At 31.4% G+C, this 16,399-nt stretch overlaps 2 protein-coding genes across 10 annotated transcripts; one reads left to right on the plus strand and one right to left on the minus strand.

The window, feature by feature from the left end:
* Positions 1–482: 482 nt before the first annotated feature.
* LOC131943970 (NADPH:adrenodoxin oxidoreductase, mitochondrial) lies at positions 483–11,096 on the minus strand. 8 transcript variants are annotated; one of them, XM_059304392.1, is made up of 12 exons: positions 9,941–10,173; positions 7,949–8,179; positions 7,589–7,684; positions 5,998–6,120; positions 5,713–5,826; positions 5,440–5,541; positions 4,874–5,066; positions 3,993–4,186; positions 3,726–3,791; positions 3,349–3,457; positions 2,696–2,860; positions 483–2,357 (listed from the first exon to the last, which is right to left on the minus strand). In XM_059304392.1, the coding sequence occupies exons 2-12, from the start codon at positions 8,141–8,143 to the stop codon at positions 2,236–2,238; spliced, it is 1,479 nt and encodes a 492-aa protein (XP_059160375.1). In that variant the 5' UTR covers positions 8,144–8,179; positions 9,941–10,173; the 3' UTR covers positions 483–2,235. The 8 variants fall into 8 exon arrangements, with proteins under 8 accessions (XP_059160375.1, XP_059160371.1, XP_059160374.1 ...); XM_059304388.1 differs by lacking the exon at positions 9,941–10,173 and adding an exon at positions 11,061–11,096 and having other exon boundaries at positions 650–2,357; positions 2,690–2,860; XM_059304391.1 differs by lacking the exon at positions 9,941–10,173 and adding an exon at positions 11,022–11,042 and having other exon boundaries at positions 650–2,357; positions 2,690–2,860.
* Positions 10,840–15,838, plus strand: LOC131943971 (rho GDP-dissociation inhibitor 1). 2 transcript variants are annotated; one of them, XM_059304394.1, is made up of 6 exons: positions 10,840–10,981; positions 11,108–11,223; positions 13,241–13,428; positions 13,548–13,631; positions 13,730–13,870; positions 14,009–15,838. In XM_059304394.1, the coding sequence occupies exons 3-6, from the start codon at positions 13,248–13,250 to the stop codon at positions 14,200–14,202; spliced, it is 600 nt and encodes a 199-aa protein (XP_059160377.1). In that variant the 5' UTR covers positions 10,840–10,981; positions 11,108–11,223; positions 13,241–13,247; the 3' UTR covers positions 14,203–15,838. The 2 variants fall into 2 exon arrangements, with proteins under 2 accessions (XP_059160377.1, XP_059160376.1); XM_059304393.1 differs by having other exon boundaries at positions 13,248–13,428.
* The last annotated feature ends 561 nt before the right edge of the window (positions 15,839–16,399 follow it).

A 16,399-nucleotide genomic window follows, 5' to 3' on the forward strand; every position in this document is an offset into this window, starting at 1 on the left:
AACATGTACCAATCGATTCCTGCCATAATTTAGAACAATATTGCCGAAGAAAGTTTTCAAAAATATCCTTTCGTTCGGTCACAAAAACTTTTTTGAATTAATTAAAATTTGGACCGAATTAGTAGGCATTTTATGCAACCACACCACACGCGTCATCACGTTCAATAGCTGCGCCATCACGTTCAATGGCTGCGTGCTCACGTTAAGTAGGCGCGCAATGGTTTTTAGTCATGTAACTCTATTGTAAATAAAACATGTAAAATACTGAATTTTTTTTTATTAAAAAACGTTTTAATAACTAACCAATGGTTTTACTAACCCTGCTCTTGATTTACGCTACGACAGAGCTATTTTTAGATAACAAAAGGAAATTGCGCTTAAATGTCACTAGACTTTTTAATTAACTTGTTTTTTCTTAAATCTGCTTTTATTTAACCCTAAATCATTTTGATAATCAATGACATGATTTAAGATTACTTGCATCCAAATTTTTAAAAATAGCCGATAAATTTGGGTACTGTCAGTTAAAACCCCAGATAACTTAAGGTGATAAATTAATTATTTTTCTGTACTTATCAAAGCAGCATTGATAGACACCTACAGTGAATTTTTTTTATACTAGAGTTTATTTTTTGTAATCCTGTGGTTGATCTTGTTCAATTCGGGCAACTCAATCAATTTATAACACTGAAAATTTAACACTGGCATACAGGTTACAGTTTTAATTCATCTGATTACATTTCACACAGTGAAGAAAATCTTTGGTCATCAAAAGAAACTCTGGCGAATCAAAAAAGTTGACTAGGAACAATTGGTTTAAAACATAAACATTTTAAAATTAATTTTCTGTTTCAAAATAAAAAATGTGTGCTATAAATATACATTTCTAGCCGAGTTTAAGTCTAATTTTAACACTTCAATCAATTAGACAATTTTCTTTTTAAATATTGGTCCCCAAAGGCCAATTATTGTATAAAATGACATCTCAAAGGCAGAAGGTGTAGAAAGAGTGATGTAATCTTGACCCAGCTTAGTATTTTAGAATCAAACGGATGATTTTAAAAAAATACTAATTTTGGAAGGGGAGTAGGCTTAAGTGTGACATCGTTTTTAGTAGGGGGGGATCCCAGAAGACAGATTAAGGACGGCTAATTCTTTAGGTCACTATTAATTGTAATCAAGAACGGTATTGCTGATAGGGGTCATCCATGAATAACCTCACACATTTTGGGGTTCTTTGACCCGTAACAATATGCAGAATGAGAATAGGGTGGATAAAAACATGCTAAAGCCTACTTTTTGAAAACATTTAACTTTCTATGAATAAGAACACAGCTTGAAAATTTTGGCATAGGTAGGGGGGAAAAAAGCATCTAAAATTACATCCCATAGATGACCTTTTATTTCCTCTAACAGCTGTTTTATCAAATCTATTTTTAATGTAAGTAAAGTTCCCTTTTCAAACCTGACGGTCTATGGGGAAAGTGAAGTATAGTTCACTTGTTTCTGTAACCTCGGCATATGAAGAGATAGTGTGGTCAGCACTATGCCCAGCAGCCTTTACTTTCCCTAACGTGAGTTAGGTACCCATCAGAGCTGGATGGACTCAGGGTCGGTCTACTGACTTGAACCCAGATTCGAACTCGATACTTATAATTAGAAGTCCAGCTCTCTACCGCTAGACCACTCCGTCCCATAATTTTTAATGTAGTGGAACAATAAATACATTTTAAACATTAAATAAATAGCATTAGTCGAGATTCTTATAAAGGATGTACATTTATTGTCAATAGATTATACAGAGGAAAATGCAACAATATTTTTAGATATTGTCTGAAAAAAAATCTTTTTTCTGGTCACAGAAATAAAAGTCGGCTTAAACTGATAGCCCGAACCACATGTAGAGGAAACATTTGGAAAATCAAGAATAAATTCAGAAGTTTAAGGACATTGTGAAAACAATTCAATTATTTCAATTTCTTTTTTTTAAAAAAACAATCCAGTCAAACACCATGAATTTCTGAAGAACACAATTCAATGGTAGCCTTAAATTGATAATTTAAATGCAATTTTTAAAAATCCAATCCAATACATTTCTTTAGAATATTCTTGTCATCTTTCAGTATAAATATCTTCAAACATCTCTATTTTCCATTCACAAATATCCTAACACATCAGTACTTTCGTGGCAAAAATATCTTAAGACATCACTACATTCCATCTTATATTAACATCTCACACTTTGGCAGTTCTAATCATTTCCTCAATGTCTGTAAATTTTTCTCTCAGTTTGCCTTTTTTTGTCCCTGCATCCACTTCTGCCTGATCAATTTTTTCCCATTCAGAAAATGTCACAGCTGTGGGAGGAAATTGTAAAATTTAATGCAATAATTTAAAAAAAAAAAGAAATAAAATAAGTTTTTAATTATGCCAACATTCAACTGGTAATAGTAATTGTGAAAATATCTTATTTTTTTTCATTTTTTTTCTAAGCAAGTTCTAAAATTATTACTGTAAAAATAAAAAGGAACACTTTCAAATTAAGCTGGAATAGTTTCTTTAAAATATAACTGCCCACCGTGTCAGCTATAAATAAATAAATAGGAAACCAAAAATCCTCAGTTTAAAAAAAAAATGTTAGTCTTTATCATACTTAGTAATAATCTCTGAAGTAAAGAAACAAAAGTACCTTTACTTTTTATATTCCCAATCAAATTATCTCTGTTTGAAGTCTCTTTACTCTCCAGCGATCCACTGTTGATGTCTTGCAAGATAACTTTTCCTGTCTCAAAACCATCAGTCATAGTTCCCAATATCACACCCACTGGACCATTGCCAACCCAACCAGCACAATACAGACCTGAATCAGAGAGTCTCAGACAGTTAGAGCCAGCACATTTTATACTGACCACAGCCTTATCCTGTGGCACTGCAGGGTCTAATGGTACAGCATATGATTGCTAATGCATAAATTATTGAGTTTGGATCCTGAGATATGATGGGGTATATGAAAGTAAAGATGGCTGGGCATTACATCATACAACTATATGCTTAGCATAAAAAAATAATGCAATTACTAGAATGTAGGTTCTATGCCTTCCCAACATAACTAAGAATTTATCAGTACTATTTTATTTTTCTTTCAATATATAAATGTGTGTGACCACTGTATTTAGTTCCATTTTTAAGTGTATAAACCATACACAGTGATTCAACTTCAAATAGTAAAAAAAATATCAGATGCCAAAAAAAAAAATATTGAGAAACAAACAACTTTGTGTGTGTTGTGATAATTTAACTTTTTTTTTTTCAAACTAGTAACAGAAAATAATCACAAAAATCGTATACCTTTTTCATTACGGACTCTAGAATTTTCATGATCAACAACCCCTTTGGCTGTATTAAAAGGCACAGAACCATCAATGGACAAACTGCGGTAACCTATACTTCTAAGCACCTGTAACAGCAATATAAGGATATCATAACAGTTACAGTAACATTAGGAATATCATAACTGTATCAAAACATTGATATTATGAATATCACAACAGAATTTTTATAAATGTCTACGCCTAATCTTAAAACTTGTAAAGCTGACTACTAGACTAAGTTATAATAGTTACTATAATACAGATTTTGTTTTGAAATACTTTCAATCCAAGGTTACATGTCATTAATTCAAAATAAAAACAGTGCTTATGATAGGAAATAATATGAAAATATACCAATCCACATTCTATAGTCTCTTTCAAGTCTGTGGCCACAACCTTTTGTTTTTCTGGAATATCACCCTGCAAAAACAAGCCAGAAGTCAGTGAAATTTAATCAATGTAAACAACCTTTTAGAGATATTTACTATTTAAAAATAGCAATTGATTATACTGACCTAAAATTTAAAGATTTAAAAAAAAAATTTAATATGTTTTTGGGTTGTTTTTTTACATGGTACTTTTATTTTAAAATTTTTATCTATAATATTAAAACCAATTTACCTCCAACTTGTTGACGACAAACTCCACACCTGCCAGTTTGCCACTAGAACTGGATTTGATGCTCACTGGACTTCTTTTAAACACCAGCCTCCATTCTCTACTTGCATCTGCCCAATGTTTCAAATTGTCAGCACTTGGAGAAAGAGCACTTTTAACCATAAGCTCTGTAAGGCGACGCCGAGGTCTTGGCAGTTCTGAACAATTTTATTTTTATATTTAAGAGAACATAATTAGAATATACAATTTTTTTTTAAAAATGTCAATTTAAAAAAAAAAGCAACAAATTCTTAAATAGGAATTAATTAAAAAAGACTACATTTTACACATTGGATATGTAAACCAGACTTTGGATCTAGGTGATACCATCCCCTTGGGGACGGCATGGCCTAGTGGTAGAGAGTTAGACTGCTAACCCGACAGTTTTGAATTCAAATCCAGGTTCAAATCAGTGCAACATCCCTGAGTCCACCAAGCTCTGATGGGTACCTAACTTACATTATGGAAACAAAGGATGCTGGGCAGAGGGCTGATCACTCTATCCCTTCATAAGCCGAGGTCAATGAATCAGATGAACTCTACTTCATCTGTCCCATGTTTCTTGGGCACGAACGCGATTAAGAAGTAGAAGAATACCATTCCCCCCCCCCCCCGGTAAGGTACTAGACCCTCCAATGACCTGTCATTGGACCTCCGTTGTATTATTTTCATGACACCAAGGGACCAGGTATATGCAGAAGAACTTATGTCTAAAGAGCTCACTGCCCTGGGTCAACTAAATCTCATTTATATGATGAATATAAAAATAAAAACTCAGCCTAGTGGCCTTTATGACTGTTTGCAATTAACTTATGACTTCCCTATAAAACATTTAGCTAAAATACCTTCAATAATTTTGTCACAACCGACCAGATCATCAGGCTGTAGAATGGTTCTAGTGTCAGGTAAGTTCACCATCTCTCTTAACTCCTTTATGGTGAAAGCTACCTGCAGAGGCCCCCTCCTGCCGACAACATACACCTTTTTGATCCGGCTCTTTGTGAGGGCCTCTAGGGCGTGCTCTGTGATATCTGTTTTCTAGAATATATTTTAATTAAAATAAGCTATGGGGCTAAGGGGACTACTTTACAATCTATTGTCCTTTCCACTGCCAAGGCAACATAGGGCTAAGACTACACCTTGCTAGCTGATTTAATTTGAAGGCATGTGTATTTAAGACCTTGCCTGTACAGTCTCTAAGATCTAGATCAGCTGAGAAGAAAACTTGTTTCTACTTTTACAAAATTAACATTTTAATTATAGAAGATTTTAAATATAAAATATATAGAATTTGGCACTTTAAAAATTCTTGGTATTCAGATACTAGATGATGTAAGCACAACATTTTATGGAGAAAGTAAGTGACTATGAAAAAATATAACTGGTATTTTAAAAAAATGGTGAAACAAACCTCTAATATCCCAACAGGAGTCAAGAGAACTCTGGCTACATCCAGTGCCACATTGCCATGTCCAATAACAACAGCAGCTTCACAGTCTAAATCCACTTGAAGCTAGAGGTAATTAAAATTTACTTACATAAGTTTAACCAAAAGAAGCATTGAAACGTTAAGGGTGTCTGACAGAATTCCAAATAAACATGCATTTTTATTTTTTTATTAAGTGAAACCTATTCTTGGAAGAAACTTTATTATAATTAAAGGTTTTAGAATATCAATGCTAACATGTTTGTCTTGAGGGAGTCCATTATACCAACCAACAAATGACCTTGCAGATAAAACATTTGGCAAATCTTCTCCAGGAATTCCTAAGAGTCTATCATCTGCAGCACCATAGCACTGTAGCAAAACAGATGGGCAAAAGCTGGATTTTGTTTTTTAATACGCAAAACAAAACATTTTTTGTAAACTAATTTTCATATTTAAGTGACAAGCTGTGTTTTAAAATAAAGATTTTAGAATAATGCTTTTTAAATAAGTGCAATTAAGGCAAGTGTTAACAAAACATACCAACACAACCGCTGAGTAGATTTTTCTTAAATCTTGAAGAGTGACATCTTTTCCAACTTCCACATTTCCCAGAAAACTACATCGATCATTGTTGGCAGTTTGAGTAAATGTGTGGATAACATTCTGTGAGACAGAAACCAAGAGAATTCATCTTAAAAGTTTCAAACAAGATCACTTAATAAAGCATAAATTCATCATGTTGTAAGCTAATCAAAATATGTATTTTTAATATTTTGTATTACTATTAGTGAAAAGAGGTTATTTCTTTAAATATTATTTTTTACTGACCCTATACTTAATGCAAACCAAATTGTTTATAGATTACAAATTATGATTTGCTACACCAAATATTTATACAATGGAGGCTAACCCAACTCTAAACTTGACTACTTATCAGCAATACAAACTACATATAAATATATGGGTTTTGCTAATGATAAAATTCAAACACATCAAAAATATATTATGGCCTATGTGCATAGTTTTTCCCCTCTAAATTTGTAGCTGATTTCATCTTCATGATGCTTTGTACAAGATTTGTATAGAATAGTATCAGAAGAGGATATTATATTAAAGATAATTATAAAGTATTGGTTGAAAAATATTGTTTATGATAACATTTACTACAACTGTGTGATCAGTGACAAACTAGGCTCTATATTTTTAGTTCTAGATCTTGAACAATAACACCTATTTTTGATAAAACAAAGTTGAAAATTTTTATTTTTCCATTTATCTTTCAAGTAGCTTTAAACTTTTAAAGCTATTCAAATTAAAGCTTGAAAAAAATAGAAAATTTGTAATCCCTAAAATAAATTTGTTAAACCAAAAAAGTATTTAAGACTAAAATTTTCCCCATAATCATGGAATATAAAACCTACATTAATAGTTAAATTATTACCTTAACTTCTGGAATATAAAACCTACATCAATAGTTAAATTATTACCTTAAATTCTGGAATATAAAACCTACATCAATAGTTAAATTATTACCTTAACTTCTGGAATATAAAACCTACATTAATAGTTAAATTATTACCTTAACTTCTGGAATATAAAACCTACATCAATAGTTAAATTATTACCTTAACTTCTGGAATATAAAACCTACATTAATAGTTAAATTATTACCTTAACTTCTGGAATATAAAACCTACATCAATAGTTAAATTATTACCTTAACTACTGGAATATAAAACCTACATTAATAGTTAAATTATTACCTTAACTTCTGGAATATAAAACCTACATTAATAGTTAAATTATTACCTTAACTTCTGGAATATAAAACCTACATTAATAGTTAAATTATTACCTTAACTTCTGGAATATAAAACCTACATTAATAGTTAAATTATTACCTTAACTTATGGAATATAAAACCTACATCAATAGTTAAATTATTACCTTAACTTCTGGAATATAAAACCTACATTAATAGTTAAATTATTACCTTAACTTCTGGAATATAAAACCTACATTAATAGTTAAATTATTACCTTAACTTCTGGAATATAAAACCTACATTAATAGTTAAATTATTACCTTAACTTCTGGAATATAAAACCTACATTAATAGTTAAATTATTACCTTGACTTCTGGGTGATCTGGAGCCACTCCAAACCTTACAAGCCCAAAAGGAACTGGAAGTTTTTCATAAATGTCAACAAGTACATTGGGATTTCCCTATTCATAAAGAGAAATAAAGATAATTATATACATAGATCTATATAGAACAATCAATGAATCAGTCCATGAAGAATACATCAGAAATATTAACAAGATGTTGGTACTTTTCTGTTTAACTTATCATACAAAAACTATGAAATTGTTGGGTATTTGAAATATAACAGTACCTAACTACTCCAATCTAAACCTAACACCAGCCATCACCAATGCTGTAACCATAACCAAATCACTTTTAATACTCTTAGCTATCCCATACACTACCTTCAGCAGCTGTTGAGCCGTGTAGAAGCCTGCAGGTCCACTGCCCACTATAGCAACCAATGGCTTCTTGTTATTTTCAACCCCTGAATCAGTACTCAGACATCTGTAGTTGAGTAATGCTTTAAATTTCTCAAACTTCATGTTTGTCTTTATGGCTTTGGTTAGACACCATGATGCCCCCTTCACAAATTGCATGATGAATGGTGACTATTTTTCAGTTTCAAATTGTCACTAGTGGTTGATGAGTAGAAAATAAAATATAAACAAATTAGAAGAAATAAGTATGCTTTGTTTAACTTCAAATTGGTACTACCAGCGAAAAAAGAAAAGCATCAGGCAAAGGACTCCAACAATGAAGTGGTAGACTAATACCTACAAGTAAAATAACTATAACTGATCTCAAGTAGGTGTTGTGTAGCTTAAGTATAAATGTCATAGGGTCAAGTAGACACAGGTACCCTACAGCCTGTGGGGCAAGTTGACACACTGAAGTTCACAAGTCACAGTGCAACTTTTTTTGTGACAATATCTTATTTAATGTTTTTATCTTTATTACATGAGAGGTCATAACTGAATAAATAGTATTTAAAGCTACAGATGTTCATAAACTGCAGATTTAATTTTTTTTCAGAGATCATGAGAAATTTAAAAAATTATATTCAAAATGTATTTGACTATAATTAGTTCATAACCCAATCGAATAACGCTTTATTTTCTGTTTAAACTATGATGTCTTAAATTTTGATATCAACCACTGTGGTCTGCACCCCCACCATGTGACATTACTGATTGTACAACAATCCCCAGCAATTTTTGCAAGGAAAAATAAATTTGGCTGTTGATGTCATTATAAATATAAATCAAATAATGGTTCTTGCGGGCCACTTGTGTAGCATAATGACACAATCACACCTCTCCATTGTGCTCAGTTTTGGGCCATTCTCTGAGTTGGATACATGACATTCTGATTGCTTGTGCTTCATAGCCAGATAAAAACTGATCTTTTCAAAGTTTGATTTGGTCAACCTAATTTCCTATTTCTTTGTCTGTCTGATTCTGACCTACCTTCACTTAATAAAATCTAATTAATTATTAACATTTTAATTTGTTAGACTAGGATAGCAGAATCACTAGATTTAGTTAGTTATTTACTAAAGTAACTAAAGTAACAGTACAGTTTGAGTAGACTAAAAAAAATGGAGTAAATTTTAGTTGTAGGCAACAATAGTAATACCTGTAATACTATAGTACAAGCCGACCCGCAGCCTATCATACGCTGCTATTTAGTTGTTTTATTTTCTACTTTTCAGTAATTCATAATTTGTGAATTCGACAGTACCAATGCTGCCACTGAAAATATTTGCTTTAAAACACTATCAGATGGTCGTTAAGGACGATACCCCCCTCTTCTCCCCCAACCCCTTCCTAGAGAGGAAGAGAGGGGACTGCAAGGCACGCTTACAGCTTGGTGTTTTCTAATGTCTCCAAGAAAATAATTATATATATAGATAGATAGTAGTAAGCCTGCATTACTAGAATTTCTAGACTGCTAATCTGAAGGTCTAAAGTAAAGTTCAAATCAGAGTACAATCAGTCGAACATCCCTGATTCCACCCAGCTCTAATGAATGGGTACCTAACTCCAATTAGTAATTAGTACTAATTATGGCATAATTTTTTAATTTGGCAAAAAGTAAAGGCAGCTGGTCAAAGTGCTGACCACAAAATCCTTTCAGATGCTGAGGTCACAGAAACAGGTGAACTACTTCACTTGCGGGCCAGTGGTTTCATATATATTCAAATTAGATTCTATTTAGATCTAAATCTAGAATCTAGATCTAATATTTTAATAATCATTACTTTGTAAAGTATGTATTATAGTATTATCAATATGTAAGTTCACTCAAGTTCCCTCATTCAGTGACTGTCACTTGCTTGGATTCATGGATTGTGACAGGTTACTTTAAGTTTAAAGTTTAAATTAATAAATTACCAAACAGAAGATAAATTTATTTGAAAGAAGTAGATTTTAGGGTAAAATCACGATATAGCGTCGGAAATTATTGGGTAATGTTCGTTGAGTTTCGGTAACATTCGTTACTGTAAACCATAGTTTATTTGACCGGTGAAATAAAAATAAAGTCAAGTGCATTAAATTAATGTTTTAACTTAATTTACAGTTTAATTGACAGAAAATTAATAACAGATAGAAAATCTAAATATTATTAATAAACTCGAGTGTAGTAATTAATTATTTTTTTTTAAGAAACATAAAAAACCTGCAGAAGATTTGCGACAACCAGCTCTTGTTCTGTTAGTAAATAAGACGATTAGATTAACTAAAGTTAAAAGTAGTAAGAATAACTAGAATAATGTTTAGTAGCAGCAATAATTAGCACAAACACTTAAAATAATTAGAAATACAAAATAATTAGCAAAACAGTATTTAAAATGCAACTAAAATCAATCCTTGCACAGTTTTAAACATTATGTATTAAAAATAATATGGCGGCAAATAAATGATGGTTTACAGTATTTCCGGTGGTTTCCGGAACGGCTCGACAGACTACGCCATGGTTTTACTGTTTTTTACTGCTGTACAGTTCCGGAATAATAACCGACGCTATATCGTGATTTTACCGATTTTAGGTTAGATCTAGATGAATTGACGAAATAATCACGCCTCTGCCCTCTGGCATTAGATCTGCTACTAGATCTAGATCTAGTACTATAGTCTAGGAATCATTTCGTAGAGAATGCTTCACTGACACTAGGGCCTAACAAGTACCTAGAGATAGACTTTATAGTTTATGGGCTAAGCCAAAAACAAAAAGCATTGAGGGGTCAAAGGTCAACCCACTGTCCCGCGATCTTGTTTTTGCGTGTAGCCTACAAATAGGCTGAGTAGGGAAGTCTATCTCGCTAGCTACTGCTAAGCCTGCGTATATCTTCACATGTAACCAAGATATATTCGACTACTACTACTTGCATTGCGTGTCAATGATATAGATCTAGATCTAAATCTATACTAAAAGTAATGAGTAATAGATAATTTATATCTAGTTTCTATTAACATTTTCAGCAATTAAAATAAAAATATTTATTGCATCTACTATGGTCTGAAGATTATTTTTATGTTTATGTTTACTTCCTTGTTCAGATAAAATATCACTCCGCCAAAAGCGGAAGTAGTTTACATCGCCATTGCTGAAAAAAATCAACTTAAGGTAGCACATCAATCGACTTCCTAAGCTGAATTCACAACTTTAATTAAGGGTGAGCCAAGTTTTAATTCAAGTTCTAATTAGTTTAATAATTTTTATGTTTTAAAATTAAAGATAAATCTATATATTGGCTACATTACGCAATCATTTCACTAATACTAATCTTTGGGCCCGGTAGTCAGAAAGTGGAAAGATTACTGCAGTTTTTTGGTGGCTGACTAATGCAACAGTAACTCACAGTAAGTTGACTAATCAGTGAGGCCTAGAATATAGATCTAGATCTAGATAGATCTCTAGATCTACTTAGATATACTAAGTCTCTAGAACTCTTGAGTCTAGCAGTACTTTTAATAGGGCTATAGGGCCTATTTAATTATTTATTTAGGATCTTGATCTAGAATTCTAGATCTAAATTTTTTTTTAAATTGAGTCATTGATTTGATTGAAAGAAACTTTAAGAAATGGTAGGCTATTCCTTGAAAATTAATACTTATAGCCTAACTAGAGTCTAGATTTACTAAACTATTGTTGGTAGATCTAATCAATCTAATCTATCGTTTTAGGTACGTAAAATCGCCCGCGACTTGTAATGTGAAAAACAGGTGACTCCTTAAATTTTAATAATTATTTCACATTTCGAGGAGGATTTATGTTTTTTAAAATACAAAAATGGTTCCTTGTTTCATTTATCTACCTGTCAATTGAATTAAAACTTTTCAGTAATAAATGAAGACTAGCGATGTTTCCAACAGATGCAACCATGCTCATTTACTCATTTACTAAAGCAGCCATCTTGTTTAAGTTTTTTTTTATAAAGTTATAGCGTGAGATTCATGGGGAAGCCACTCTATTTTACAAATGGCTGCTGTTTATATAGCAAATCTTGCTCTCAGACACTGCTGTTTAAAGTTAATTTCTGGCCTACATTGATATATTTAGCCATTGATTTAGGTTTATTATTCATTTATCTATAATATTTGACACAAACATATAACAAGATACTTCTATTAAAGCCTTGACAATGAGGTAACGTTTTCGTACATTAATAGCCGCGGGCGATTTTTACCTACCCAAAACGATAGATTACCCTATAGTTAGGCGTAGGCCTAATGATTCTGTTTGGATAAGGCAACATACATGAGGCTACTTATTTCTGAGTTCTGAACTCGTAGGCTAATAAAAGTAATATTTTTTAGGCCTAGACCCTATATATATTTATATTAATATTAGGCCCTAACTAAAACTAGTAAGACAAGGTGTACACAAGTGGCCCAATGGTAAGAATGGGAGCTTCATATCTGATCTAAAATTTATGTTTCTTAGATGTCCTTAAGATTTTATCCTAGACCCATTAGGCCTATGTAGTATGTATTAAACATCAGGTTTAGTATTAGTAGTATTAGGTTTGGGATAAATCTAGAATCTAGCCACTAGCTGTTTAGGCCTGATTAGTAACTAATTAGATTAAACATAATTTAAATTAAGTAGGCCCTATATGGTACAGGACTAATGTGTTTGTATTGATTAATAATATTTAGCCTGTGGTTTACTACCATTAACCTAACATCCCTTTTTAAAAGATACCATTTATAATGCTGTGATTGTGTCATTCAAGCCTTATTGAACTTCCATCTTTACATGGTACATAATTTTTTTTTTAAAATAGGTACTTTCTATTGAAGGTAAACGTAGGGTTAAGTGGATGACTGGATTAAGAGTTTGGAACATGTTAAACACCGGCAATTATTAATCCATTCCAAAAAGTGTCTTACTTGCTCATCACTCATTATTATCAATACAATTCCTTCCTGAGGATAATACTTTACTAACAGCAACTGAACTCATTTCTTTCCTCAATAAATTTTCAAGTACATTTATTACAGGTCTTTATTTATGCCATACTGACTAATGAATTGAGATCTTTCTCATCTTTGCAGTTTAATCAAAATAAAGAATAAATAAACTAAAGCAATAACACTTATCTTAACTAATTTAAATATGTAACCATTAATACTTTCTTAACATTAACTTACTAGTCTTTAATTAAATATCAACATAATATTTGTAATTATTAAGATGGCAGAGCTAGAGAAAACAGAGCCAGAGGTGGATCATGATGAGGAAGACAATCCTAACTACAAGCCCCCTGCACCCAAAGCCTTAGATGAAATTGTCCAGGCAGATGCTGAAGATGAAAGTCTTAGGAAGTATAAAGAAACTTTGATTGGGGCAGGCCTCCAAGGACAGAGAATAGTTGGTAAGTTTAATTTCTTTATCTGTGTATTTTCTTTGTTCTTTGATCACAGTTATATTTACTATGCAGATAATATTTTGTTCTTATTTTATACTTATTAAATTTTTTTTATTTTTTCTAAGATGAAAGTAACCCAAACAAGGTTATTATACAGAAACTGTCTCTGCTAGCTGAAGGCAGGGATGAGATATCTATTGATCTCACATGTAAGTTAATATTAAATTATTTGCCTTCTTTTGTTAAGTTGGTATTATTTTTTGTACCATTCTTCAGAAGTTAATTTGTTTTTTTGTTTTTTTTACAGTGCCTAAAGAGGAAATTAAAAAGCAATGTTTCACTTTGAAAGAGGGCTGCAAATATCAGATTAAAATTTACTTCTTTGTGCAAAGAGATATTGTTTCTGGACTAAGATATGAGCATAAGGTGTACAGAAAAGGGATTCAAGGTAATAAGACAAATGTTTAAATAAGATTAGGTTTGTTGTATTTAGTACTGTTTGATAATTTTATTTCGATATAATTTCTATAGTGTACAAGATGATAAAATAATGTCTCATAGTGCTATTTCCATACAATTTCCATAGTGGACAAGATGAAGCAGATGATGGGGAGCTATGGACCAAAACCAGATCTTCAGTCTTTTACTACACAGCAAGAAGATGCCCCTTCTGGTCTTTTAATGAGAGGAGAGTACAAGATAAAATCTGTGTTTGTTGATGATGACCAAAATAAATATGAAGCTTGGGAATGGCACCTTGATGTTAAGAAAGACTGGTGATAAGCATGCCAGATGCTAGATATATTAGGTTCATTAATAATAATAATATGTTCTCTGTATGAAATATTGAGCTTCCAGACCATAGGGAATATTTTAAAGTTTTAAGAACTCATTATGTAATAGTTAAAATTTCAAAACTGTATTCAGAAATGATAAGTCTGAGTAGTCACATTATTTATAACTTACATAATCTTAATTCAGCTGATTGTAGTCATGACAGCAATGGGTTCCTCTGTATTTATGTCATACGTTATTGTAAATTTGATGCCAAGATAAGTCGTTTTTAATGTTACCACCTGCTGTGAATGAGTTTTCTAGTACGGTATACATAACTGTGGTTAGCTTTTGTATTTTGTTCTATTCTTCAAGCCCAAATCTAGATATTAAACTTGCCAGTATCTTGTTTTACTTAACCATCATTTAATTTAATCACTGATAGGTATTCAAACTATTTGTCTGAACCTCGTAATATAGGCTTGAGGTTGTGTGTAGTTGGACCATATCACACTGTCCAACACTCCACTCTGGCAGTAATGTTTTTCTAAGCTTTCTGTAACAACTTTAATGAAGCTCTCTGATATACTTTGCATTCCAGTACCTTTACACTTAAAACTTCATTATCCTGCTTTGGAAAGAATCTTGATACAATAAAAATAAAATTGAAAGCAATATTCATATGAGGTTGTAAATAATTCAGCTTGAATCACAGCATGAATTATATTCTAATAAAAGGCTTAAAGAGTTGAACTGACACCCGCCTAGGCAATAAATATTTCATGTTCATGGAAAGAAAATGGTTTAGATGTTTGTGTAATTATTTCTTGTCACTATTGGCTAAATATTTTCTTAAACAAAATCTTGCATTTATCAAGGGGTTTTGTTTCATTAGAGAATCAGTATTTTTTGTTTCGTTTTAAAACTGTAAAATTTTATACCCATTTCATGTAGTTTAAAGTTTGCTTTTTTTTAGTTACATACAATTAGTTTTTCAAAGCATGTACAATGTGAACAAATTCTTTTAAGATGCTGTTTATATACAGAATATTCTTATTTCCAAAGTTTTGTCCTCTTCTGTATAAATGTATCTACTATTTAATCATCCAATACCTAAGCGTAGCACAGATTGGTTAGTATTTAACTTTTTTCTTCAAAAAATATAGTCTATATATTTGGCTTCAGGCACTTTCTTCTATTTGCTGCTAACCTGTGCCTTTGTTATATGTTTATTTTTCTTTATTGAAAAATAAAACTTGCATAAATGACACTTTATCGCTAAAATTGCAGCACTGTGATGCATCATGTTTATGCTGAATATTTTTTGGAGGATACCAACTTTACTGCTGTGCCTGCATCACATTTCTTTATGTAAAACTACTGTTTCACTGTCACTAAATTTCTTTATCATTAAACTTTTGATTTTTTTTTTAACAAAAACTGTTAGTAGTTAAGAGTTTGAATTCATTAGAAAAGTATTCATTTTTAAATTTAAGTTTTCAAATAGTCTGAATTGGTATTGGTCCTATGCAAGTGAATTTAGTTTTGCTTCAGTCATGTTCAAGTGCATGAATCAGGTTTCTGATCTTTTTAAATGTAATCTTCAACTGTTGAATAAAACTTTTTTATTATCTAATTCTTTTACTGGTGTTTACTCATTTAACTTTATTAGTAGTTGTATATGTATGAATGTAGGTCATTCAGCATATTTATTACATGCCTTAAGTAGTTAGTCATGGACAGTCTACATGGATTCTACCACCTAAAGGTATTTCTGTAATAGGGTAATGAGGTAGTGATAGAGCTGGATTTGATGTCAGCATCTAGATAATACTAATCATTCCATAGGATAAGATCTAAATATAAACTGAACCATACTATTCATATCAACAGATCCAAATGAAGCATGAATAATTTTAAAGTACACATTCTTTAGTGTGTAGTAAGCTTCCAATACTAATTCTTCCTAGGCCAGCTGTTTTCAAACTGCCACTTCACTTTTCTTTCAAAATGATCTACTCTCTGATTGCAAAATACAGCACATTGTTAATTAGCTTACAATTTATATTTTGCTAATGAATTTTATAAATAAATTTTGCCTAAAGTTTGTGTTTAACCTTAAAAATAAATTAACAATAAATTGCTTTAATTAGTAAAATATTCCACTCATCAATTATTTTCCATGTTAATGATAATGTAAATT

This window comes from Physella acuta, unplaced genomic scaffold (assembly GCF_028476545.2).
Source record: "Physella acuta isolate Inbredline_101_S28 unplaced genomic scaffold, ASM2847654v3 ptg000474l, whole genome shotgun sequence".
NCBI classification, from domain to species: domain Eukaryota; kingdom Metazoa; phylum Mollusca; class Gastropoda; family Physidae; genus Physella; species Physella acuta.